The 26,025-nt window shown below is 45.5% G+C and overlaps 1 protein-coding gene across 1 annotated transcript in view; it reads right to left on the reverse strand.

Moving 5' to 3' along the window:
- Positions 1 to 26,025, reverse strand: part of arhgap23b (Rho GTPase activating protein 23b) — a 322,411-nt gene that overhangs the window by 27,063 nt on the left and 269,323 nt on the right. Inside the window, exons 13-15 of the mRNA XM_079596330.1 lie at positions 23,754 to 23,815; positions 23,572 to 23,681; positions 23,341 to 23,453 (exon numbers count right to left, since the gene is read on the reverse strand). Of these exons, the coding sequence (XP_079452456.1) occupies positions 23,341 to 23,453; positions 23,572 to 23,681; positions 23,754 to 23,815 (285 nt within the window). The remainder of the gene's footprint in view (positions 1 to 23,340; positions 23,454 to 23,571; positions 23,682 to 23,753; positions 23,816 to 26,025) is intronic.

Below are 26,025 nucleotides of genomic sequence, written 5' to 3' on the forward strand. Positions count from 1 at the left end.
TGCCCCAGCTGTGTCTCGTTCCCTCAGCCCCTCTGTGTATTTAAATCCTGTGTGCTCTTTTGTTCGTTGTCAGTTATTGAATCTATGTACGTTCCTGTTCCGAGTTTTCCCGTTCTGTGTTTATTAAAGTCTGCTGCATTTAGATCCGACTACCGCCTTTGCTTCCACGCAATTCATGACAGATAGATAGATTTGAAAGATAAGAAAGAAAGAAAGAAAGATTAGTTTGATAAAAAGAAAGAGATTAGTAAGAAAGAAAAGAAGATTAGTTAGAAAGAAAGAAAGAACAAAAGAAAGAAAGAAAGAAAGAAAGATTAGTTAGTTAGTTAGTTAGTTAGTTAGTTAGTTAGTTAGTTAGTTAGAAAGAAAGCAATATTAGTTAGAAAGAAAGCAAGATTAGTAAGAAAGAAAGATTAGTAAGAAAGAAAGATTAATTAGAAAGAAAGAAAGATTAGTTAGAAAGAAAGAAAGATTAGATAGACCCCCCCCCCCCCCCACACACACACACACACACACACACACACACACACACACACCTCCACCTCCCAACAAAACCATACTTTTTTGAAAGGTCTGGATGTGTAGAATATGAATCTGAATGTTAAAGGGTTAGTTCACCCAAAAATGAGAATGATGTCATTAATGACTCACCCTCATGTCCTTCCAAGCCCGTAAGACCTCCGTTCATCTTCGGAACACAGTTTAAGATATTTTAGAGCTTTCTGTCCCTCCATTGAAAATGTATGTATACGGTATACTGTCCATGTCCAGAAAGGTAATAAAGACATCATCAAAGTAGTCCATGTGACATCAGTGGCTTAGTTAGAAATTTTTGAAGCATCGAAAATACATTTTTCACACCAGATAACACGTCAGCAGCATCTTACGTCAGCAGTGTCACTGCGGAGTCGTGTACGCAGATTGACAACAGACCCGGAAGAGAATACAATGCTGAATAAAGTAGTAGTTTTTGTTATTTTTGGACAAAAATTTATTTCCGATGCTTCAAAAATTTCTAACTAACCCACTGATGTCACATGGACTACTTTGATGATGTCTTTATTACCTTTCTGGACATGGACAGTATACCGTATACATACATTTTCAATGGAGGGACAGAAAGCTCTCTGACTAAATCTAAAATATCTTAAACTGTGTTCCGAAGATGAACGGAGGTCTTACATGCTTGGAACGACATGAGGATGAGTCATTAATGACATTATTTTAATTTTTGGGTGAACTAACCCTTTAAAGGTGCATAGCGCAAGATTCTGAGTTTTTGCAGAACTATGCCACCTCTTGCGGCAAGCGAAACTGCAGCCAGAAATGTGCACGCACTAGACAAAAGTTTTCTTTTTTTTATCTTACGTGGAGTTTGCGTTGGTTTTTGAAATAAACTACAAGCAGGTCTCTTACAATCCATCTTCTACGGAGAATGCCGGCGAATACACAAACCTGCCAGACAGGGGCGGAGTGGCAATCGGGAGAGTCGGGACTTTTCCCGGTGGGCCGGTGGTGTTTTGAGGCCGCGAGGGCTGGTCTGATAATATAGTTATACATTGCAAGTTCTTAACAATACCATCCGGCGGCCTGCTGGTCAAACTGTGCAGCCTCTCTGCTCAACCCTAAAATAAATGCATCGATCCACATTGTTTGATTGAGTTCTTCAATGGTCTAGTGGTAGATCTTTTGACAAGCGTGTCAGAGGTTACGGGTTCTAATCCGCGCTCGTATAGTTTTTTTTCCCTCTCTCTTCAAAACCGAATATCAGTGGTTAACAATGTTGTTTTCGTCAACGATGACGATAACACAATTATTTCGTTGACGCACCTTTTTTTAGGACGATAACGTTACGATGACTAGCTAAAAATGGCTCCAAGGTGACTAAAACAACATGACGAGACGTTTTCTAGTTTTCGTTGACGAGACGGAACGAAAATGATTATAAATCTGACATTCACAATGCATGACATTTCTGCCTATAAATACGATCATTTTGACCTCTGAACGATCAATAATGAAAAAAAATCCCATAATGTACGATAATTTCAGAATTGCCCGCAAATTAGTTAAAATGTCCCGGAATCTAGATCGAGCGAGCAAGAGCGCGCGCGCTACACAGCAGAGAAAGGGAGCGAGAGACCTTGCGTGTGTGTGCTAGTGTGCGTGTGTGCCTCACGAAGCGCATGTAAGCACCCAACCAATCAAATTATTCAGAAAGTCTAGTTTATTATGCAAAGGTTTTAAAGTTAACTGTTGTTTTATGAATTGCAACACTTGCTGCAACCTGTTAAACCTAAGCCCATTTCCAATACTTTTTAACCTAAATTAATTTGTTAAAGACTACTTTTTTTTTCTTTTTTTTACTAAAATTGACTAAAACCTTTTTGTGTTTTCGTCGACTAAAACTTGACTAAAATCTGACTAAAACCTTTTTGCGTTTTCGTCGACTAAAACTTGACTAAAACTATCAAGTTTATAAGTGACTAAAATGTGACTAAAACTAAAAAGCATTTTTGTCAAAAAGACTGAGACTAAGACTAAAACTAAAGGGCTGCCAAAAACAACACTGGTGGTTACAGTCTATATCAAGCAGGGACACATTTGTGTGCATTATTTTTGCGATTAGAGAGTCTCCGCAACGGAAAGATTGAAGAGCGCATCTGAGTGAAGACTGTGCGCGAGCCACAAGAGAACACTGTATCCATGACACTGATAGCAGCGGCAACGAGCGCTCAGCTGATTTAAAAAACAAACTGATTTTAGCGCTAGATCTCTTATTTAATAGCGAATTAAATGAATGCTCTGCTAGTTAACTGGAGATGTTTTATTTATTTGTATTGGGTACATCCGTGCCTCAATGTTTCAAAAAGTGGTGGGGGACAATATCGATCCTGAGAAAAAGTTGTGGGGACATGACTCACCTGCAAATTACGCCTGACAACTTAATAAAATGAACCTCTCCCACATCCCACAAGGGCCAGTGGTCTACGAAATTTCCCGGTAGATTTTTTGGTCCCACTCCGCCCCTGCTGCCAGACATAGCTATGTGAGCATGCCGTGAACGCGCATGACGTCACGTCCAGTCTCAAATTCCGGCCCGAATCCCTCTTATTTATTTTACTTTACAGGATTATAGAGACAATCTCAGTGATCAGAGAATGGCTCATTCAGCCCATCAGGCAATTGTTTAAGCATGTATGGGTTAGAAAAACGGGTATTTTTAACATGAAAAGTTGCTTAATGCACCTTTAACATTGAAACTTTTGGGTTGCACTACTTGTTTTAGCCCTGTGGATAGGGAAACCCTAAAAAAAATATTTTAAGCAATTTTAACACGTCGAAATTGGCCTAGTCAATCAGAACAGCTTTTAGGTGACACACACTCAAACTTAAAGTCGGCATGAAATCAAAATTGACCCTATTTACTTTGTTAGCGGATATTACTAGTCTTGTGGTGAACAATTAATCCGTGCAAGTTAATACACGGAAAAAAATTGTTTGCCGAAGTTATCTTTAATCAAAGTTTGAAAAGTTACTTCCGGGTCTGGAATGGTTCTTTTTCTGATGACATAGGCTTGACGGCTTGGGTTGGTTCATCGCTTAACCACTCCCCTCAAAACGTTACTCTGCTATGGGCGAGAGATGGAGAGGAGGAGCGCTAAAGTAAAACCCTGCACTCTGTTCAATATTCCGTTTCACTCGGAAATGCGTCACAACACTTGAGAAAAGTCGTTTGCAACTTCCGGTTCACGCGGACTTTAACATATGATGACTTAGGTCAAAGGGCACCCTATACTGCTTCCTGGTAAGTGACTAAAATTAATATAGTTAAGGCCTTACGTTGATTTAATGAGCCCATTTCCTATATACAGCATGCACACACACACGAAGGGCCAATCCCAAAGTGAGCCCTGAGGACTAAGGACTAAAGACTCACAGACTTAATTGATCTCAGGTGCTAAGTGAGTGAGTGTGTGAGACCACATGGGCTCAGATAGGTATAGATGGGATTGGGACAGCACTTCACAATGTTTAATAACAAAGACGTTGCTGAAACATGCACGTGTGTCGTGCTGTTGTTTACCTTTGTAATTTCCGGATTTCCCAATGGTCTCTGTGGTAAACGTCACAACGCTTTGAACTGTGGGTAATTCCCTTTGGTGAAGTCTGCACCGATGCAGACTCATGGAAAGGGCTCGGTAAGTGTGTACTCAAACCCTCACGCCCTTTGAAATGCGACATTGGGACAGCCCTAAGCCCTTACGAATTTCGCAAGAACGCGCAGCAAGGGCTGTGAGTCCGAACTTTGGGATTGGCCCAATAACTATATACAAGAAGTACATACAGCATGGAAAAGAACTATATACAGCATGCACACAGACACACACAATAACTGTATACAAGAACTACATACAGCATGGAAAATAACTATATACAGCATGCACACAGACACACAAGCGCACAATAACTATATACAAGAACTACATACAGCATTGAAAAGAACTATATACAGCATTCACACACACACAAATTCAAAAGAACTATATACAGCATGCACACAGACACACACAATAACTATATACAAAAACTACAAACAGCATGGAAAATAACTATATACAGCATGAACACAGACACAAACGCACAATAACTATATACAAGAACTACATACAGCATTGAAAAGAACTATATACAGCATGCACACACACACAAATTCAAAAGAACTATACAGCATGCACACAGACACACAAAATAACGTCTCGGGTTACGACTGTAACCCTTGTTCCCTGAGAAAGGGAACGAGAACTGCGTCGAACGACACTTTGGGGGAAGCCCCTCAGCGTAGCGCCTCTGAAGCATGAATGAAAACTAAGCCAATCCTGATTGGTGTTGCGAAATGACGTAATGTGTGACGACACAAGCGGAAGCTACAAAGGGATGCCGGCACACAACCAGAGTTAGCTTCTGTGATGAAGCAAGCGCTCCAGGCAGGGGAGGCGTGGCGACGTGACGCAGTTCTCGTTCCCTTTCTCAGGGAACAAGGGTTACAGTCGTAACCCGAGACGTTCCCTTTCGAGGGAACTCGAACTGCGTCGAACGACACTTTGGGGGAACGAGTACCCACTATGCCACAACGAGCCCTGCCTGTCCCAGTGTGAAGCTGCGCACAGGCACACTTAGGACGAGAACACAAGGGTGCCAGGTGTAGATGGAATGTCCAGGCTATAAAACCGAATGAAGGTGTGAGGGGTGGCCCATCCTGCTGCATCGCAGACTTCCTGGATCGGGGCCCCTGAAAGGAGGGCTCTAGAAGACGCCATGGCTCTGGTCGAATGAGCCCTCACGGCCAAAGGTGAAGGCAAACTGCGCACCTGGTAGGCCATCGATATAGCTTGAACAATCCAGTTGCTAATGGTTTGCTTGGAAGCGGGAAGCCCCTTCTTGGGCGACCCGAAACACACTAGCAACTGGTCTGACTTCCGCCACGAAGAGGACCTCTGAACATATAATTTAAGTGCTCTGACAGGGCAGAGCAGATGAAGTCTCTCCTCATCCGCCGTCACGTGAGGTGGGGGATGAAAAGCCTGCAGAACCGTAGGCCGTGCCACATTAGATGGCACCTTAGGCAAATAGCCCGGCCTAGGATGAAGGATAGCTTTAATGTCGCCTGGAGCAAACTCCAGGCACCCATTGGAAATAGAGAGCGCCTGAAGATCTCCTACCCTCCTCAGAGAAGTAATAGCCAACAAAAAAAACACCTTTAGGGAAAGGTTCTTGGCCTCAGCCGACTCCAGAGGTTCGAAGGGGGCCTCGGCCAGCCCTTCGAGAACCACCGCCAGGTCCCAAGCGGGAACCCTGGTACGAGCCGCAGGTCTCATCCTCCAAGCCCCACGGAGGAAACGTACGACCAACTGATGTCTCCCCAGAGGCCCATCACCCAGAGGAGCGTGGAAAGCCGCAATGGCAGCCACGTACACCTTGAGTGTGGACGGGGTAAGACCAGCTGAGAAGCGATCTTGGAGGAACTCCAGTACTGAAGCCATTGGGCAGTTAACTGGGTCCACCTCACGCTCTCTACACCAAGTGGTGAAAACATTCCACTTTAGGCCGTACAATTTCCTCGTGGAGGGAGCTCTAGAGCTGAGTATGGTCTCCACTACTCCTGCTGACAGGCCGGCCTCTCGGTACTGTGCCCCCTCAGGGGCCAGACCCACAGTTTCCATAACTCCGGCCGAGAATGAAATATTGTGCCCTCTGCCTGCGTCAGCAGATCCCTCCTGATGGGAATCTCCCATGGAGGGCCTTCCAGGAGCGATATTATGTCGGAGAACCATACTCGGGCCGGCCACAACGGGGCTACCAACAGTAGACTGATCCCGTCGCGACGGACCCTCTCTAGAACTCCCGGGAGCAGAGCGATCGGGGGAAATGCGTACAGACACAGCCTCGGCCACGTCTGCACCATGGCATCCAACCCCAGCGGGGCTGGATAAGTGAGGGAAAACCACAGTGGACAGTGGGTCGTCTCTCGAGACGCAAATAGATCCACTTCCACTGGGCCGAACCTCTGACACACCTCTGGCGGGGCCCCATCGGGGTGGAGTCTCCATTCCCCGGGCCTCAGCCCCTGCCTCGATTTTGATTCCCCGGGATGTATGTTGCTCTGAGAGACAACAGTTTCCCTTGGGACCACAGGAGGATCTGGTGCGCCAGTCTGCATAGAGGGCGAGACCTCAGACCCCCTTGATGGTTTATATAGGCCACTGCTGACATATTGTCTGACCTCACAAGGACATGATGACCCATGAGCTCCGGCAGAAAGCTCCTCAGAGCCCGGGACACCGCCAACATTTCCAGGCAATTTATGTGCCAGGAGGAATGATGGTCCTGCCATAGGCCTGTCATAAAGCGGCCGTCCATGACCGCGCCCCAACCCGTGAGGGAGGCGTCTGTCGAAACGGTTTTCCGGTGACATGATGCTCCCAACACGGGACCTTGGGACAGAAACCAAGCATTTTTCCACATAGATAGGGAACGAAGGCATCTGCGCGTAACCCTGATCATGCGGAATGGGTTCCCCTTCGGGGAGAACCCCTTGGTTTTCAACCACCACTGCAGGGCCCTCATGTGCAGCAGGCCAAATGGAATGATGTTGGATGCTGCTGCCATGAGACCCAACACTCTCTGAAAGTGTTTGACAGTGATGGCTTGGCCTAGCTTTATCCTGGTCACTGTGGCCAGGATGGACTCGATCCGTGCAGGAGACAATTGTGGCCGCATCGTGACCGAGTCCCACACCACTCCCAGGAACGTGGTTCTCTGGGCTGGTGCCAACACGCTCTTTTTTGTGTTGAGTCTCAACCCCAGGCTCTGGATGTGGGCAAGGACGACATCTCGATGCCGAACTGCCAGCTCTTGTGACTGGGCCAGAATTAGCCAGTCGTCTATATAGTTGAGCACCCTGATGCCCTGAAGCCTCAATGGTGCTAGAGCTGCATCCATGCATTTGGTAAATGTGCGAGGGGAGAGAGCTAGGCCGAACGGAAGAACCCGATATTGGTATGCTTCGCCCCCGAAAGCGAACCTCAGGAACTTCCTGTGAGATGGGAGGATGGAAACGTGGAAGTATGCGTCCTTCAGATCTATCGTGACAAACCAATCCTCGGATTGAATTTGGTTCACAATGATGGGAATGGTGAGCATCTTGAACCTGAACCTCCTCAGAGACCGGTTCAAGATCCTGAGATCTATTATTGGACGCAACCCCCCATCCTTCTCGGGAACTATGAAGTAGCGGCTGTAAAACCCGGACTCCCTGTCTGGCGGAGGAATACGTTCTATAGCCTCCTTTACCAACAGGGAGTTTACTTCTTGTTCCAATACCCGACCCTGCTCTGGGTCGACTACAGTCCAGACCACCCCATTGAATCTTGGTGGGCGGTAACCGAATTGCAGTCTGTACCCCTTTTGAATGGTGCGCAGGGCCCAAGGACAAATATTCGTGAGATTCTTCCATGCATCGAAATATTTTACCAAGGGAACCAGCCCCTCGAGGCTGGCTTCGGGTATCGATCGGGATTCGTTCTCGACCCCCTGAAGCGGATCTCCGGCAGGGTTCGACCGAAAACGATTCTCGATGGGTGAACGCGACTGCTACCTGGCCGCAGGCCTGAGGGGCGGACAGAGCAGCATGCGTTCGCTGGAAACCGATGCGTCCCGAAGCGCTCTCAACGGCGGGAAGTCGACATCGATTTCCTGCGGGCTCCGTGGAGGAGGTGACCTCGATCGCTCCGCCACGGGTGGGGCCGCCCGCAGAGAACCTAGGCTGGCTAGGATCTCTTTGACGAAGCCTTTTTAGCCTGCAGGACGGCCCTCAGGTCGCCCTGCTTCTGTTGAGGCTTCGCCTGAGAGTGCCGTCTATGCCCCCAAGCTCCTTGGAGATTTGGAGCGGCGAGGGAGGTATTGTTTGAAGGCTGCAGACTGTTTCTTCGCCTCCTGAAACCTGTCGACGACCGTACTGACAGCGTCGCCGAACAGGCCAGAAGACGAAATCGGGGCATCAAGGAGGAAAGCCCTGTCTTTTTCCTTGATGCCTGATAAATTCAACCATAGATGTCTCTCCGAGACCACCATTGCCGCCATGGAACGGCCGATGGCGCAGGCCGTTTCCTTGGTGACTCGGAGAGACAAGTCTGCAGCCTTCCTCAACTCCGCAATATCATCCGGAGTTGGACCCTCGCCCTCATCAATATCTTTAAGAAGGTCGGCCTGGTACGCTTGAAGTACTGCCATGGTGTGCAGACTAGCGCCAGCCCGACCCGCAGCCATATAAGCCCTGCCCACTAAGGATGATGTGTTTAAGGACAAGGTTTAGTGGGCAGCACCGGGGTTATTAGGGATGATGCAGATTCGGGGGATAAATAAGTAGCCAGTGGCTGTTCCACCGAAGGCATCATCCCATAACCGTTCTCTCGCGCCCCCAGGATGTTACTATAATTTAAAATAGGGGGGTTGGACACGCGAGCAGAGTGTGGTCTGTTCCACGATTTACACAACTCATTGTGTAAATCGGGAAAGAACGGTAAACCCCGGTGATGAGGTTGTTCTCTGTGCTGCAGGAAACGCTCGTGCAACTTGCTTTTAACCAACGTTTCCTGCCTTTCATGTGGCCAATCTAGATTTAAACGGGCCACTGCACGAGAAACAACCTCCACCAGCTCCTCATATGCGGGGACATGGGGTGGCGAGTCATCCCCGAAATCCCCGCCCTCGATGCTGAGCACGTCTACTTCCTCGGAAGCAGACAGCTCGAGCAACGGGTTCTCCACTCGTGCGGAAGAAGCCGCGGGGCGGGCGAACATCGGAACTGGCAGAGGAATCCTGAGAACGTGCCTCGGCAGTCTCAGGATCCCCTGTCAGATCCATCTGCGAGCCCCATGAAGAGCATTGCCGCGCCGCCTCAGCGGACGCGGGTCCCGCACCACGGGGCTCGCGAGCCTGGCCATCTTCATCAAAAATAGCCAGGCGGGAGCGCAGCACACGGATTGATAGAGACTCACAATCCTCGCAAGCAGCCCCCTCGAGAGCTGCCTGCGCGTGCTGCACTCCCAAACAATGCACGCACATTCGGTGTGTGTCCCTACCCGTGATATAACGAGGGCAGGGATGCACACACCGTCTGTAACTTGCACTCGCCATCATACACTTTTTATATATATGTTTTGCTTGTGAACAGACAATACAACACCAAATAAGACACACAGAGACAGAGAGCGCTTGCTGAAGAACAGAAAGCTAACTCTGGTTGTGTGCCGGCATCCCTTTGTAGCTTCCGCTTGTGTCGTCACACATTACGTCATTTCGCAACACCAATCAGGATTGGCTTAGTTTTCATTCATGCTTCAGAGGCGCTACGCTGAGGGGCTTCCCCCAAAGTGTCGTTCGACGCAGTTCGAGTTCCCTCGAAAGGGAACTACCGGTATATACAAAAACTGCAAACAGCATGGAAAAGAACTACAGCATACATAACTTCCCTTTTCCAAAGAAACACTGAACAAATAGTAGGTATAATGACCTACTATTAGGGTAATATTGTTTTACCAATCAATAAAATACATGCATCTTTCATACATATGTCAGGTGTAACATGACACTCAAACTGTTTTTCAATCCTGGTCTGACTCAGAGTTGCCATCATCAGATAAGTACTGTTCATCTGTTATGCTATCATCATCTGATTCATCTTCCTCATTCCTGCCACTCACAGATTCAATTATATCTGCCAATTGCTGTGGGAGAACACATCCCTCATACCACAGAGGCTCAATCTTTTGGTCAACCAGTGTCCAACCGTGTCCATTGCAAGCATCAGGGATGTCAGGGTTGGCAATATGGGCCACCTTTCATATTCCAACCTGGTAGTTAACCCTCCTGATGTGTTGCTCTAAACTCCTCTCACATGGGGGAAGTGTAGCCAGGTCCACATTTCTTGAGTGGGCTAGATGCTTGTCATCTTTTGAGCACAGCTCACTCATTCGCAAGAAACGCAACTCATCAACACTTCGTACTCGTGGTCTACTAAACAGAGCACAGGTGAACTCATTGAGGAGATCAACGAGATTCCTCTGTAGATCCCATGTGTCTCCCAGCCTGGCAAGAGTTTCTCCAAACTTTGGCATCCTAGAGAGGGTTTTCAATGGCCTGACTTTGCCTAACCCCTTGAATGCACTAGTGGTATCACAACCACTGAAGGCGTGAAGTGCCATTAGTGCTGTCAAATGCTGCTGAGAGTAACTACGAGACATTTCACTCACATCAATGAGCCTTTTCTTGTTTCCTGTGCCAGTGTGAAACATAATATTTAAGTCTGACATTGCCAGAGCATAGTGTAACAAGATGAAAAATATGTCAGTATCAGGACTCTTAATGACAACATTACTGTAGTTGTTGTCTCTGGCAAAGTCACAGTAGAGAATGACTCTAGAATCTGTCTCTTCTTGGGTAGACTTAAGGCTCAGGACTTCTGTTCTGCATGTTGAGCTGCCATCTTCAGACGTCAGCAGATATGCTGTTCCTTCACAGGTTATGATCACTTGTCTCCCATGTAGCTTCCTGGCATATGTGACCGGTCACGGAAAGTAAGGACACATGTCGGTTCTGGGGCATTTTGAGTTATTCACAGATTCTGAAAGTGTAGTCTCCAAGCTTTCCAACGATGTGTAACACATGGAAATCTGATAATATTTGGAGAAGTTGTGGCCATTTGAAGGTAGGCACTCAAAAAAATTAAAAGTGGAGAAATCTGCCTCTAAAGATTGAGCAGTTCTCGCCTCTCTCTGCTGCTGGGAGTGACAATAGGGCTCATTTACATCTCATTTAGATAAGCCATACCCCCTGTAAAGCACATGGGGGAGCAAAAAGGTCAGGAAAATGTGCCATCAAAGAAAAAAAAAAAGTTTGCAAACAGGTAATATATAAATAAATGTCTCTTAGCATCTACCGATAAAACTGTATAGGCAACTCTTTTGATATCAGATAGAGCCGCTAGAGCGCTGCATAATAAGTAACCACGCTGTAGGGCTGGGCGATATGGACCAAAAGTCTTATCCCAATATATTTAGGCTGAATAATCGATATATGATATATATACCGATATTTTTTACTCAAAGTGAGAGCAAATTTTCATTGAAAGTCAAAGCCAAATATGGACTTCACTGTATAAATTATACATTGATTCTTATTAAAGTTACTATTAAAGTTCTCAGTCAAGAGCAGAGTGTGATGTTGTTCCCCTTCAGGAACTCTCGCTGCGAGCCTCGCAGTGGGAACGCCCCTCAGCGTGACGCGTCTGAAGTATGAATGAAATCCGTCAATGAAAAGATGGAGCGTCATAGCGAGTGACGTCACCGACCAGGAAGCTATAAATAACCCCGAATCCACAAGCCGCTAGCTTTTTGTTCTTCAGCAGCTATCGAGTGTGTTTGAAATCTGTGTGTGTGAAAAATTGTGTTTGACTGTTGTAGGCAGGAGTTTATCACTATATATCTCTATATATAAAAAAACTAACGAGTGTCAATATGACGAGCGAAAAGCAGCAGTATAGAAAGTGTGTTCCCCCCTGTACTCGTTACATCACGGGTGGGGATTCACACCAGCTATGCGTTGCCTGTCTCGGGGTGCAGCATGCCCAGTCAGCTCTCGAGGGAGCTGACTGTGAGCATTGTGAGCGCTTCCCATCCAGAACTCTGCGCTCGCGGCGCTCGCTCTTCGAGGAGGGTGGGTGGCTGCGAGCTCCCCAGGGCTCGGGTCCCGCTTCAGCTGAGGCTGATCGGAGACGCATGTCCTGGGGTTCGCAGATGGATCTCACCGGCGATGTTGAGACGGGCCCCGCCCTATCTCAGCATTCTCCGGCGGGATCCAGTGCTTCATACCCGGCTCTGGAAGCGCGTGCTGAGGCCGCTACTTCTGCCCGGGTCGAAGCACGGGATGATGATGTGGAACTTAGATTATCCAGTTCTGAGGAGCTGGATGTCGAAAGTTTCACATCAGGAGACTCGTCACACATAAATGCAGATGATGAGCTGATGGATGTTTTGTCTCGTGCTGTGGAAAGACTCAGTATTGAATGGCCAGCTGATAGGCAGGAGTCTAGTGATAAAAAAAGCAAATTATACGATAGATTTCTGCCTCCACGTCCACAGCTTTCTCGCCGGTGTTTGCCGTTTTTCCCTGATTTGCACACTGAGGTGTCTAAATCATGGGTCAGTCCAGTTTCAAGCAGAATTCACACGAATAAATCTAATGCTTATTCTAACATTTTTGGAGCGAAAGCTTCAGGGTATGTGTCAATGCCGAAGGCGGAGGAGACGCTGGCTTGCTATCTCTCTCCGGCTTCGGCGTCTTCACTTAAAACACCGGCCCTTCCCTCTAAACCACTGAAAAGTACATCTGTGTTGGTAGGGAAAGCTTATTCGGCGGCGGGGCAGGCGGCTGCATGTTTACACACTATGGCCATTATGCAGGCTTATCAGGCCGACCTGCTCAAAGATGCTTGTGAAGGGGGGGAAATTTCTGTTAATACTGTTAATGAATTAAGGCAGACTGCTGATCTTGCTCTTCGGGCCACTAGGGAGACCGCCAAATCTGTCGGCAGGTCTATGGCAGCTCTGGTGGCCACGGAGAGGCATTTATGGTTATGTCAAACATCCATGAAAGAAAAAGATAAGAATCTTCTTCTTAATGCTCCCGTCTCGCCTGTGGGTCTCTTCGGTGACGCTCTTCATTCTGTCGCTGAGAAATTCCAGGAGGAGAAAAAACAGACGGATGCTTTTCAGAAATTTATTCCCCTAAAAGTGCGTATTACTGGGCCTGCTGAGCGAGGGCAGACCCAGCCGCCGAATACATCTGCTAAAAGAACACAACAGAAACGGAGTGTTGCGTCTCGTGCCCCCCCGCAGAGAGACTGGAGGGACGAGACGAGGCGCTCTCCGGCGCGACCTTCTCGTGGCAGGGCTGATCTGAGGACAGTCATTGTCGCCAAGAAGGCCGCGTCGAAGAGGTCCTGACGCGATCTGCGCCAGGGCTCTGAGGGTGGTCCCCGCCGAGAGAAACTCGTGTTCACCTCCTATAATGGTGCCCTGTCTCTCTCGGCTCCCTCAGGGGCCTGCTCTACCAACCCTGCCAAACCAGGGCGTAGAACGGCCCGGCGAGTGTTTTCCCGAGGGACGCTCGCCGCCTCCAAGGAGGGCTCTAGTGTGCTCAGACCAGCTGCTCCCTGCCGGTGCGCCGTTACAGGGCGCTGTGTCTGTCACGCCGAATATTCAACCAGAGGCCAGCCCCGAGGGGCTGGTTCCCTTAGTAGAATTTTTGGTAGAGTGGAGAAACCTTCAAAATGTGTCTCGTTGGGTCCTGCGCACGATCGAGAGAGGTTACACCATACAATTCAGGTCTCGTCCACCTCGATTCAGAGGGGTCCTTCCCACTGTGGTGGGCCCCGAGCAGGCTCTGGTAATGGAACAGGAGGTTATGACTCTTCTGCAAAAAGGAGCTATAGAGCGGGTTCCTCCTCCCAGCAGGGAGTCAGGCTATTACAGCCGTTACTTCATTGTTCCAAAGAAGGACGGGGGGTTGCGTCCGATTTTAGATCTGCGTATTTTAAATCGCACTGTAGGGAAACTCAAGTTCAGAATGCTTACTCTCAAACAGATTGTGTCACAAATCAGGTCCGAGGACTGGTTTGTCACAATAGATCTAAAGGATGCCTACTTCCACATTTCGATCCTTCCTCAACATCGGAAGTTCCTGAGGTTTGCGTTTGGGGGCCAAGCGTACCAATATCGGGTTCTTCCGTTCGGCCTAGCACTGTCACCCCGAACTTTTACCAAATGTATGGATGCGGCGATAGCCCCGCTGAGGCTTCAGGGCATCCGCATCCTGAATTACATAGACGACTGGCTAATCCTAGCCCAGTCGGAACAGCAAGCGGTTCGGCATCGAGATGTCGTTCTCGCTCATATCAAGAAGTTGGGGTTGAGACTGAACGCCAAGAAGAGTGTGCTTTCTCCATTACAGAGAACCACTTTTCTCGGTGTAGTGTGGGATTCGACGACGATGCAGGCACGTTTGTCACCTGCTCGTGTTGCTTCGATTCTCGCCGCAGTCAAACAGATCAAGCTAGGCCAGCTTATCACTGTAAAGCAGTTCCAGAGACTGTTAGGTCTCATGGCAGCAGCGTCCAACGTGATTCCTTTTGGCCTGCTGCACATGAGGCCGCTGCAGTGGTGGCTCAGAACCAGGGGATTCTCCCCGAGGGGAAATCCGCTCCGCACGATCTTGAGTTCGCGACGGTGTCTTCGCGCCCTGATCGTGTGGAACGATCCTTGGTTTCTGTCCCAAGGTCCTGTGCTGGGAGCTTCTTGTCGTCGCGTTCTGCTAACGACAGATGCCTCTCTCACGGGTTGGGGGGCGATCATGAGTGGTCGCCCAGCTCAGGGTCTGTGGCAGGACCATCATCTTCAATGGCACATAAACTGCCTAGAAATGTTGGCGGTGTTTCAGGCTCTGAAACACTTCCTCCCAGACCTAAGGGGCCACCATGTTCTTGTCAGGACAGACAACACATCGGTGGTCTCTTATATCAACCATCAGGGGGGTCTGCGCTCGCGGCCTCTATGCAAACTAGCCAGTCAGATCCTTCTATGGTCCCAGGGGAAACTTCTGTCTCTGAGAGCGATTTATCTCCCGGGGTATCTAAATCGAGGGGCAGACATCCTGTCGAGGCAGGGGCCGAGGCCCGGGGAATGGAGACTTCACCCCGAGGTGGTGGAGCTCCTTTGGGAGCACTTTGGTCGTGCCGAGGTAGACCTCTTTGCATCCCGAGAGACATCACACTGTCATCTGTGGTTCTCTCTCAGTCATCCAGCCCCACTGGGGTTGGATGCTATGGTACAGACGTGGCCGAGGTCTCGTCTGTACGCCTTTCCCCCGATTGCTCTGCTCCCAGGAGTTCTGGAGAGGGTCCGCCGGGACGGAGTCAAGCTACTCCTGATAGCCCCGTTCTGGCCGGCCCGAGTATGGTTCTCGGACCTTGTGTCCCTTCTCGACGGCTCTCCCCTGGAGATACCGGTCAGGAGGGACCTATTGTCCCAGGCGAGCGGGTCCATCTTACACCCTCGCCCAGAACTGTGGAGGCTATGGGCTTGGCCTCTGAGGGGGCCCAGCTCGTAGATCTTGGTCTCTCGACTGAGGTCGTTGAGACCATCCTTCAGTCCAGAGCTCCCGCCACTAGGAGACTTTATGCCGCGAGGTGGAAACTTTTCACCTCCTGGTGTAGAGAGCGCCAGCAGGACCCAGTTAACTGCCCGGTTGGTACAGTGCTGGAGTTCCTGCAGGACCGTCTCTCTACAGGGTTATCCCACTCCACACTGAAGGTGTACGTGGCGGCCTTAGCTGCTTACCACGCCCCTTCGAGTGGAGGTTCTCTCGGGAGACACCCACTGATATCTCGTTTCCTCCGTGGCACCTTGAGGCTGAGGCCAGCAGTACGCACGAGGGTACCATCCTGGGACTTGGCCATCGTTCTAGAAGGCCTTTCCCTGGCTCCTTTCGAGCCCCTAGAAGAAGTATCTGAAAAGTTTCTCACTCTTAAGACTATTTTCTTGCTGGCTATCTCATCTCTAAAGAGGATAGGAGATATCCAGGCACTGTCAGTGGCTCCCTCGTGCTTGGAATTTTCGCCTGGTATGGCTAAGGTTTTCCTCTACCCTAGGCCAGGCTATGTTCCCAAGGTCCCAACTATGTCTGCTAGACCTGTTATACTGCAGGCCTTTTGTCCTCCTCCCTTTCTGACGTCAGACCAGGAGAAGCTTAATCTTTTGTGCCCAGTTAGGGCCCTAGACACTTATGTCCACAGAGCTGCCCTGTGGAGGAAGTCTGAACAACTGTTTGTTTGCTTTGGGTCCCCTGATATGGGGGCTCCCGCTTCTAAGCAGAGGATGAGCAAGTGGGTGGTCGAGGCCATCACACTTGCTTATGAGTCGGCCGGTCAGCCTTCCCCTTTGGTTGTACGGGCCCACTCTACTAGGAGTATGGCTGCTTCTAAGGCTCTCCTTTCTGGAGTTTCTCTTCAGGACGTTTGTGATGCGGCAGGCTGGTCCTCACCGCATACTTTCGTCAGGTTTTATAGTCTTGATTTTAGCTCCACTCCTGGGGCTCAGATTCTATCGTCAGTTTGTGCTCCCTAATGCACACACTACGGGTATTTGCTCGTATGGAGACGTGGGTATTGCGTTCCCACTGCGAGGCTCGCAGCGAGAGTTCCTGAAGGGGAACGTTCTGGGTTACGCATGTAACCCTAGTTCCCCGAGGGAACGAACGCTGCGAGTTCCTGCCATACTCCCTGCATCCCCCGGATCGCTGCTTCAGAACTTTATAAGCTAGCGGCTTGTGGATTCGGGGTTATTTATAGCTTCCTGGTCGGTGACGTCACTCGCTATGACGCTCCATCTTTTCATTGACGGATTTCATTCATACTTCAGACGCGTCACGCTGAGGGGCGTTCCCACTGCGAGGCTCGCAGCGTTCGTTCCCTCGGGGAACTAGGGTTACATGCGTAACCCAGAACGTTTTATTAACATTAAATGGATAGTTCTCCCCAAATGTTTAATTGTCATCATTTACTCTCTCAAGTTGTTTTAAACCTGAATAAGTTTCTTTCTTCTGTTGAAGTTATTTGGAAGAATGTGGGTAACCAAACAGTTGATGTTCCCCAGTGACTTCTATATGTATTTCCTATGGTAGTCAATGGGGACCAGCAACTGTCTGGTTACCCACATTCTTCCAAATATCTTCTTTTGTGTTCAGCACAATAAATAAATAAATACAGGTTTGGAACAACATTAGAATGAGTAAAGAATGACAAAATGTTTATTTTTGGGTGAACAATCCCTTTAAGGACAAGCGGCAGCGTGTTACTATTAGGGGTACTGTCTCTTTAAGACCTGAAAGCAACGCGTCTAATATGTACGCATAATATGACACGCAGATTTCTCTCAATTTTCTCGGTTTGCTTTCAGTTTAGACATAACCAACTTTCTTTATGTAAACCTTGAGTGTATTTGACAGTATTAGCTCAAAAAGACTCGAAAGATAACTTAGTCCAGTATCCAGGCGCTGTTAGACAGGCTTTTAGTGCCTGCGCGCGTCGGCTGTTTGTGCTCAGAAAAGCGCATTAGAACAGCGCTTCAGCAGCGAATGACATGTTTAACCGGCAAGGCTTTAAAGCACATGCAAATAATGAACTTTTGAGAACTGCAGTGTCCTGTTCCTCTGCGTAAACATTTAATGTGAGTATTTGTTGCGTTGTACACTGGGCTGTTGAGACGCAGACTGCTACAAAAGCACGCAGCAGCTTGCTTGCAGCAAGAATCACAGCGCAACTTTGAACTATATCGATGCGATATGGTCTAATTCCTTATCCCATTTAAAAAATATATCAATAAGCCGGCTTATCCAGTATGGAAATACACACAGACAATGACACGCCCCTACTGCGAGCTAGAATCTCACAAAACAAGCCGATTTCAACCTAAAAATGTACTATTTTAAATATACCAATATTGATATCTAAAACATGGAGAGGCTTCTTCGTGATCTCAACTAACAGATTCTGCAAAAAAGCGAAAATCACCAGTTTTGAAAAAAAACGCTTCTTTCTCATTTTGCTCGTAAGTTGTGCTGCCGACTTGTGTCCCTGATTTCCGTGGCGGGTCACATATGAGTCTTCACTCCAAAGGCGGGTGAGTAGTGCAATAAATTGTTTCTTGTTTTCATCATTGGCGAGGAACTGTTTCCAATCTGCTGGCCTTTTGGTATTTTCACCTTTTATGATAAGCTTTTGACCACAACCCCTTTTCTGTCTTTTCATTGTTTTCACATAATTGGGAAAGTAACTATCTGTGCTGAACACAACATTGCCTGTCTTTGGCATCATGTCAAACACCTTACTGCATATCTGTTTGAAGTTGCCTGGTGCCTCCTTCAATAAGTAAAAGTAGGCATTTCCATCAATAATTACAAGAGTTTGATCTGTGGATGGTAGGGCAGATCATTAATGTCTTTTACCAGGTAAGCAAAGGACTTTGACTTATCTGTTTTGGACAAGAAACCATCAGCAGTGCCTATACTGTACGGCACAGGAGTCAAGGGGTATGTGAGTAGTTCCCTCATGTCAAATTGTAGACCTTGCTGTTGGGACTTCATGAACAACTAGAAAGCAATGTTCCCTTGCTGCTGATACTGTATTACTTTGTGTGTTGTTGTTGTAACTTTGCTCTTCTTGTTCATGTTCGCAAAGGTTTTGAGGCCAAGGCGCTTGATAGGCTCAAAGAAGTCACACCCTTTTTCCAGGCGTGTCGCAATAAAACATCCTTGGCAACCTTACCTGCTTGTTCAGCTCTCAAAACATCTCTTTGGGCCTCAGCAGATACTGCAGCACCAGAAGAAAGAATAAACAAGTTGTCAGTGCTTCCCAAAAGGGTTAAGAAAGCTCTCTACTGCCTCAATTGTTTTTCTCACCAACTTTTCACTCTTCAACATCTCAGCCGGACGAAGTTCATGATGCTTGGTTTCTGCAGCTGTTCCAGACAGCATGTCAGCCATACATGCCATGCATTGCATTAACATACTGATGCCTACTGTTGGTAGGCATCATAATTTGTCAGAATTCCTGACACACCAAAAGCATTTCCACCAGCACCCCCATGAGATTTAGCATGTCGCATGAAGGTCTCCTCCATAGTTTTATCTACGGCACAACGGTTACCTGGAATGAAGGAACGTGCAACGCTAATAGCCCCTCTTTTCAACAACTCTGTGGCTCCAGGATGTGACACTTCAATGTTCGCAATGAAGATGGAGAAGTAAGAGAGATATCTGGCATAATTCTGACCTCCAAAGCTGAAAAACAGGTCTGCCATAAGGTTAAAACACTGAGCATAAAGGAGAAAATCATTATGTTTCACTGCATGGATGAGAGACAGTACCAACCAGATGTGGTCCATGTAAGATGTCCACAGCTGTGCTGTCTTCCCGAGATGTCCAGCTTGTACACTCTCTCGAAACTGTTGATATCCTTCGATGTACTTCTGCAGTGGAACATCATTCCTTGTTGCATCTAAGGATTCTTTAGAAGGAGCTTTCAGCAGTTCATCCAGTATCCCCTTTGATCCCTCTGGTAATTGAGAGAATACTTCTTTCTCTCCAATACTTGTGAGGTATTGTGATAGGAGAAGTCTTTCAAGACATTCCAATACTGTCTTATGACAGTGGAGTGATCTGTCATAATGTTTACCAGTAAGGATACCTTGAAGAGAACCTGATGCAATCAGCCCAGCTTCCAACAAGATATCAGAGAGACCCGATCCATCCATTTTCTTGCCCACCATCTTCAGATATGCACAAGCCAGATGAAATGTACCAATCAATATTATGTGTTTGTCATACCTAGATTGATCATTCCAAATTAGGGGATATGCTTTCATGCATACCCCCAAGTCGAATGTTGTAACAAAATACTGTTGTTGGATTTCTGCTGTGGCCTCCTCAGCATATCGAAGGCATTCTTTTACTGTCTTGTAGTCTGTAATTGGGCTTGGAATAACAGGGTAATAATCAATTGTTGTCAGACTTTCAGGGGTTCGTCCTGTCATTGTGATGAAACCTGTCCATCCTGGAAATTGTTGATCTGATTTGCTGCATGCTGTACAAGACCCACAGAAAGTGCTTCATGGTAGCATCTTTAAGAGCCCTTTCACCATCAGGAATTACTCTTTGGTGTATGGTTATTTGAGGACTTTTCCGTTGTGTAATATAGCAGTCAGGAAGAGCTTCAGCTGACTCCTGCTCAAAAGAACGTCGTTTCGTTTTCCTGGAAGTGGATGGAATATCGATACGGACTCCGCCATGATGCTCCGGCTTGCCTCCTATGTCCTGTAACATAATGCCATGTTCAGTGTGAATTGAATCCATTCCAGTTAAGTTGTTGAGCAACTGATCAAAATGATCAAATTCCATTCTCCATTTGTTGTGGCGTGACATATGTCTTGCCCTATTGAATTCACAAGCCTGTTAATTTTGGAGCTTTGTGATTTTGGTTTGCCACAGATCACATGACACAGAAATGTCTCCAAATTAGATGGAATTATAATGTTCATGGTTACAAGATCCTGGGCAGAGGGTGGCCATCTCAACTCATCAGCTTTCGCAAAACTTTCCAGAATCTCCTCTTGTAGATAATGGCCAGTCTCCTGGATCATGTCTTTGGAACCAAGTTCATATACACACTGCACTAGGTTTGTAATGTCACTTTGTGAGTTGTACACAATGTATGTCGAGAAACTGCCTTTTTTGTTTAGCTTGCAGAATGCCACCTTTTCCTTGTATTGTCCATGTGTTTCTAGCTTAGCTTTGAGCTTTTCCCCACAAAATTTGGGATTGGGGAAGTTTGTGCATTCCAGATGAGCTATGTAGATTTTGGTCAGATCAGACAATTTCATCATTTTGTTGCTGCCGATGATTTCCATGTCAATTACTCGAGATACAGCACCGAATGCCTCACCGTGAGCTTCTACTAGTTGGATTTGTTTGGCCTTGTTTTCTGTGCTTGCACTTCTCCATTTTCTAAATTTTGTGTATATTGGACTCTACAGGATTTGTGGTATTTAGCTTCTGTAGCAAATAGATCCTTTCCTCTAATTCTGCGAAGCAAATTTTTATCAAATTTTTGTTCTGCAACTTTGAGGACTGTTCTCCAACCATGACACTCAAACTCTCTTAACCCCTCAGTCGTCCATATCCCTTTATTTTTTACCTTCTTCCGTGTAATTGAGTTGCAGAACATACAGTCAGGTGTGAAGAGCACCTTGTCACCAGTTGAGGCCCTCTGACTTTGCCTTGAACTTGCTGCTAATAGTTCAGGCTTCTGGTCGAGTCTTTTGAGATTCATGGTGAATCTTTGGTAGCATTCTCTGTGATATACATCACCTTCTGTAATAGTGTCTGGTATAAGTTCACAGGTTACAGTCATTCTGTGAGCAGATTCCAGTGGTTCAGCTAATCTCTTGTCACGTATTTCTTTCATTCTGGCTAATCTTGCATCAGAATCTATGTTTGCCCATAATTGCATGAGTTGTCCATATACAAGACCAGGGACATGCACAATGCATCTGGACTTTGGTTTTGTTCCATGACATCCCCTATGCTTTGAAGGACCTGCAGTCACATGGCCTCACTGACTCATGTCTTGACGAAACCAACTACATAACCGACTAGATTATCTATGTGTATGAGATATGTGTGTGTGTGTGTGTATGTATAAGCTACTGGACGTCTAAAATTTCCCTTTGGGATGAATAAAGTATATATATTTATCAATCTATCAAATGTCATTTAAAATAATTAAAAACAAATAGTTAAAGTAAGCATCAATGTAGTGTAGTAAGAGGGGTCAATTATATTAAATTGTAAACTAAAATATCAAACATCGAGCAATTAAATTTTCTTTCTGTATAGGCAGAGGATGCAGACTTGGAGGATCTGTCTGTGTGAGTAAGAACAGTCTTTCAGGACAGTCTTTATATACCTGTCTGACACAGAGGAAACTATTAATGAAAATTAAAAAAATATCTTATTTTGTCATTGGATGAACAACCCAGACAGGTTTCTGATTTGTCAAAGAAATGACTTGTGAGCCACACCCCTTTGATGGAAAGGGTAATGAGGGTTGGAATGTTAGCACGTTAGCATATTAACTGATGCTAAGGAATGGTCCTTGATCGATTATATCCATACAAGGCCTTAACTAACTAAATTAAAAATAATTAAAAACAACTATTTAAAGTAACTATCAATGTAGTGTAGTAAGAGAGGTCAATTATATTAAATAAAGATGGGGAGGGTGAGGAGGATCTGTGAATAATTTCGTAGTCAGCTTTGACATGTTGGAATGTTAGCACGTTAGCATATTAACTGATGCTATGGAAAAGGTCCTTGATCGATTATATCCATACAAGGCCTTAATATATATTAAATAAAAAATAATTAAAATGATGGGCTGATCTTGTGATCATTGATTTTTAAAGCGTGAAGATGTCACACCCTCTGGGTGTGTATAATACTAGTATATTAGTATACTATAATACTAGTATAATACTAATGCGTCACAAAGTTAGCAAAATGTAATGTTAATTAACAAATGGAGGACGAAGTTTGGAGTTTATAGAGACCAAACATGCCACACATGATTTTGGTTAACCATAGTTTGCAAAGTTTGAAACATTAACCCATTAGAGTTTACAATAAAACATATATATATACATTTATACATATATATATATATATATACATATACATATACATATATATATATATATAGGATTAACATGGTTTATTTCTCATTCTCAGTAAGAATGACGTGAGAGTCACAACTCTCTGGAAATTCATTTTGGGGTCGTAAAACTTGTTATCAGTCTTAATGTGTCCTGTAACAGGACACCAGGTTTTGCCAGTGGGTAAGCTTCAATTGTGATGTTAGTTTTGGGGGAGTTTCATAGACCTTTGTTGAGAGAGTGAGTTTGCTGGATTATTCATTAAATATAATGAATAGTTAGGGCGTGCCTGATTGGTCCAGACGCTACAATATTGGGATAAATATCTATATTGAATTATCTGGAAAAAAATATTGTGATAATACATTTTCCCATATTGCCCATGCAGCTCTACCCGGAAGTATTTTCTCATAATTTAGTTAATGAAAACAAGCACTAGTTCACAACTCTTGCTGACCTTATTATTGGCAGCAGGCAGGCAGTCCTCCAGCCTCACTCCAAAAGCTTTTGGACCCGTTTTCTTTCCTTTTTTCATGATGTTAATGCCCCATGGTGCCTTAGTACTGTCATCTGTTAGAGTCGGAGAAAGAGATGAGACAGATCTGAAAGATGTAAATGCAGACCAGAGAGTGGGTAAATGAGCAGGGCTTAGTGTCTAAGCCTAATTATCATGGTTCAGAGAGTTCACCTTTCCCTGGGGCTCGGTTCACACCTGACGTGTTTTCAGATTTAGAGAGAAGGAAAGGTGGCATCATCCGATGAATCCTAGGAGAAGTATCTAGCTTGTTGCCTGTTGGACTGCAAAACGAAAGAGATAAGACTACCACACTCACCATTCTACAAGTATGATTAAGTAGGGAAGATAATCACCTCCGTTTCCTATAATCATTCAGCTTCTTATTAATTAGAGCCTGTCTGGAGAAGCCCAGTTCCTGTTAGGGTGTCAAATATTTTAGAGTGAATTTACCGTACATTGCTGGCTACTAGCTGCTTTTTACAGTCATAGTTCTACTGTTTATTTAAAATAAATTAAGTTCAAAGCAGCAAGAAAGCTCTGTGATGTAGAATCACAATGTTTATCTGTGTCTGCATTACAGTTATCATTTGTGAGGTTATAGTACATATTAATACTATGATGTCTGCGGCATACATGATGTGATTACATTTCTGAATATTTGATTGTACTGTTTTGTAATGTTTATTTTTCTAAGAACAGAGGTGCCTAAACTTTTTTATATAAAGGGCCAAAAATCTAACTTATTTGAGGGTCATGGGATGTATACAGCGGGTATACAAGAAATGTCACCATTTTTCTCGGTAAATATATTTCTAAAGGTGGTATTGACATGAAATTTTCACCAGATGTTGGTAACAACCCATCCAATCCTCACATGCAAATAAATCAAACCATAGATGTCCATGAATTAGTTTATGTGTAATAATGTTAAATGACACATGGAAAATACTTAATACTTAAATAAATATGCTTAATACTTCAAAACGCTTCCTGCATGGAGAAACTAGTTGCATGCATTGCTCAGGTGTGATTTTGGCCCATTTTTCCGAACAAACAGTCTTAAAATCTTGAAGGTTTCGTGGGACTCTTCTATAAACTATGATCTTTAGATTCCATAGATTCCATAGATTTTCAATTGGAATCAAGTCAGGTGATTGGCTGGGCCTAGCAGCTTTATTTTCTTTCGTGTGTCTGGGATCTGTCACGGTTTGGGTTTTGTTTCTCGTCATTGTCATGTTTCTGTCTCTTGTCATGTAATTTCCTGTTTGTCATATGATCCTGCTGTGTGTCTTGTCATTGGTTAATCGTCTGATCATTGTTCACAGGTGTTCCTTGTCTTGTAATTAGTCTGTGTATTTAAGCCCTCGTGTTTGCCCTGTGTCTTTGTCTAGTGTTGAATGTTTACTCTAACGTTGTGTAAGCTTATGTTCTTGTTTTGAGTTCCAGTTTTGGTAATAGCTAACTAACTAATAGTGGTGGGCAGATCGAGGCTTCGTGAAGCAATGAAACAGATGAACCAAATGGGCCATATTGTTTCGAGGCTTCGAATCAATCCGACACCCGTCTCAACGGTGACACCTAGTGGTCACTTGCAGTTGTTGATCTGCCATAAAAAAATTGTTTTTTTATATTATTGTATTTTTCTAATATGTGAAGCTTTATATTGTAAGCTGTTATTTTGGTCCTGCAAAATTAATATTAATCAAGCCTAATTTTTAGAGATTTTTATTCAAAAATATTAATTTATCTGCTGTGAAGGACTTAGTCTACTTCTTTTTTACAGATAATTTCTCCAGCCTTTGAAAAAATCCTCTCACAAGGGACACTTGTTGCTGGCAAGCAAATATATATATTTTTGCAAGGACATAGAAATGAGGAAAGATTAGGCTACTGCTCTCTCTTTCCAGTAAGTTAGTGGATCATGACGATTCACGAGTTCTGGGCAAATACGCATCGTTGATGTATTTTTTCACTTCCACTGTGGCATCAGCTGTAGCATTGTGTATCATCTGGGTTTGATGGATATGAGTATCAAAAAGTTCCCATAAACTGTCCTGTGTTTCTATTGGTGTTGATGGTGATGAGGGGTCTGATGTTGACATTCTCTGAATAAAAATGAAAACAGCAATTAATAACAAATCCTAAACTGATGGCATATGAAGTATATATTACATGATTCAGATTACATAACATAACTGAAACTGCTATTAATGTGTCACTATATGTAGGCTGTACTCTGTCTGTCTCTAGCCTATCAGTCAATGTGTTGTGTAAATTTAAATGTAAGTCTAAATAGCCTATAACAAATCGCACTATGTCACTATATCACCAAAAATCCGCTATCTCAAAATCAAACTCCTCTCAAACAAACCCACGAGGTCATTATGCATTGACTTGACTTTTATACAGATGTGCGATTGTGTGGTCTGTTCCCGACCGTGTCAATCAAACGCTGATTCTGCGGATCACACCTGATGAAACACTTGTGAAACACTTCAAGGCTTCGTTTGGCCATTGTCACGTGACATGGGTGTTTTGAATCACGCTTCGGATCAGTGTTTCGAATCATCTGCGCTTCGGGATCTCGCAAAGCTTCGGAACGAGTGTTTTGCGTCAGCCATCCCT

This window comes from Phoxinus phoxinus, assembly GCF_949152265.1.
Source record: "Phoxinus phoxinus genome assembly, chromosome: 21".
Lineage (NCBI taxonomy): Eukaryota > Metazoa > Chordata > Actinopteri > Cypriniformes > Leuciscidae > Phoxinus > Phoxinus phoxinus.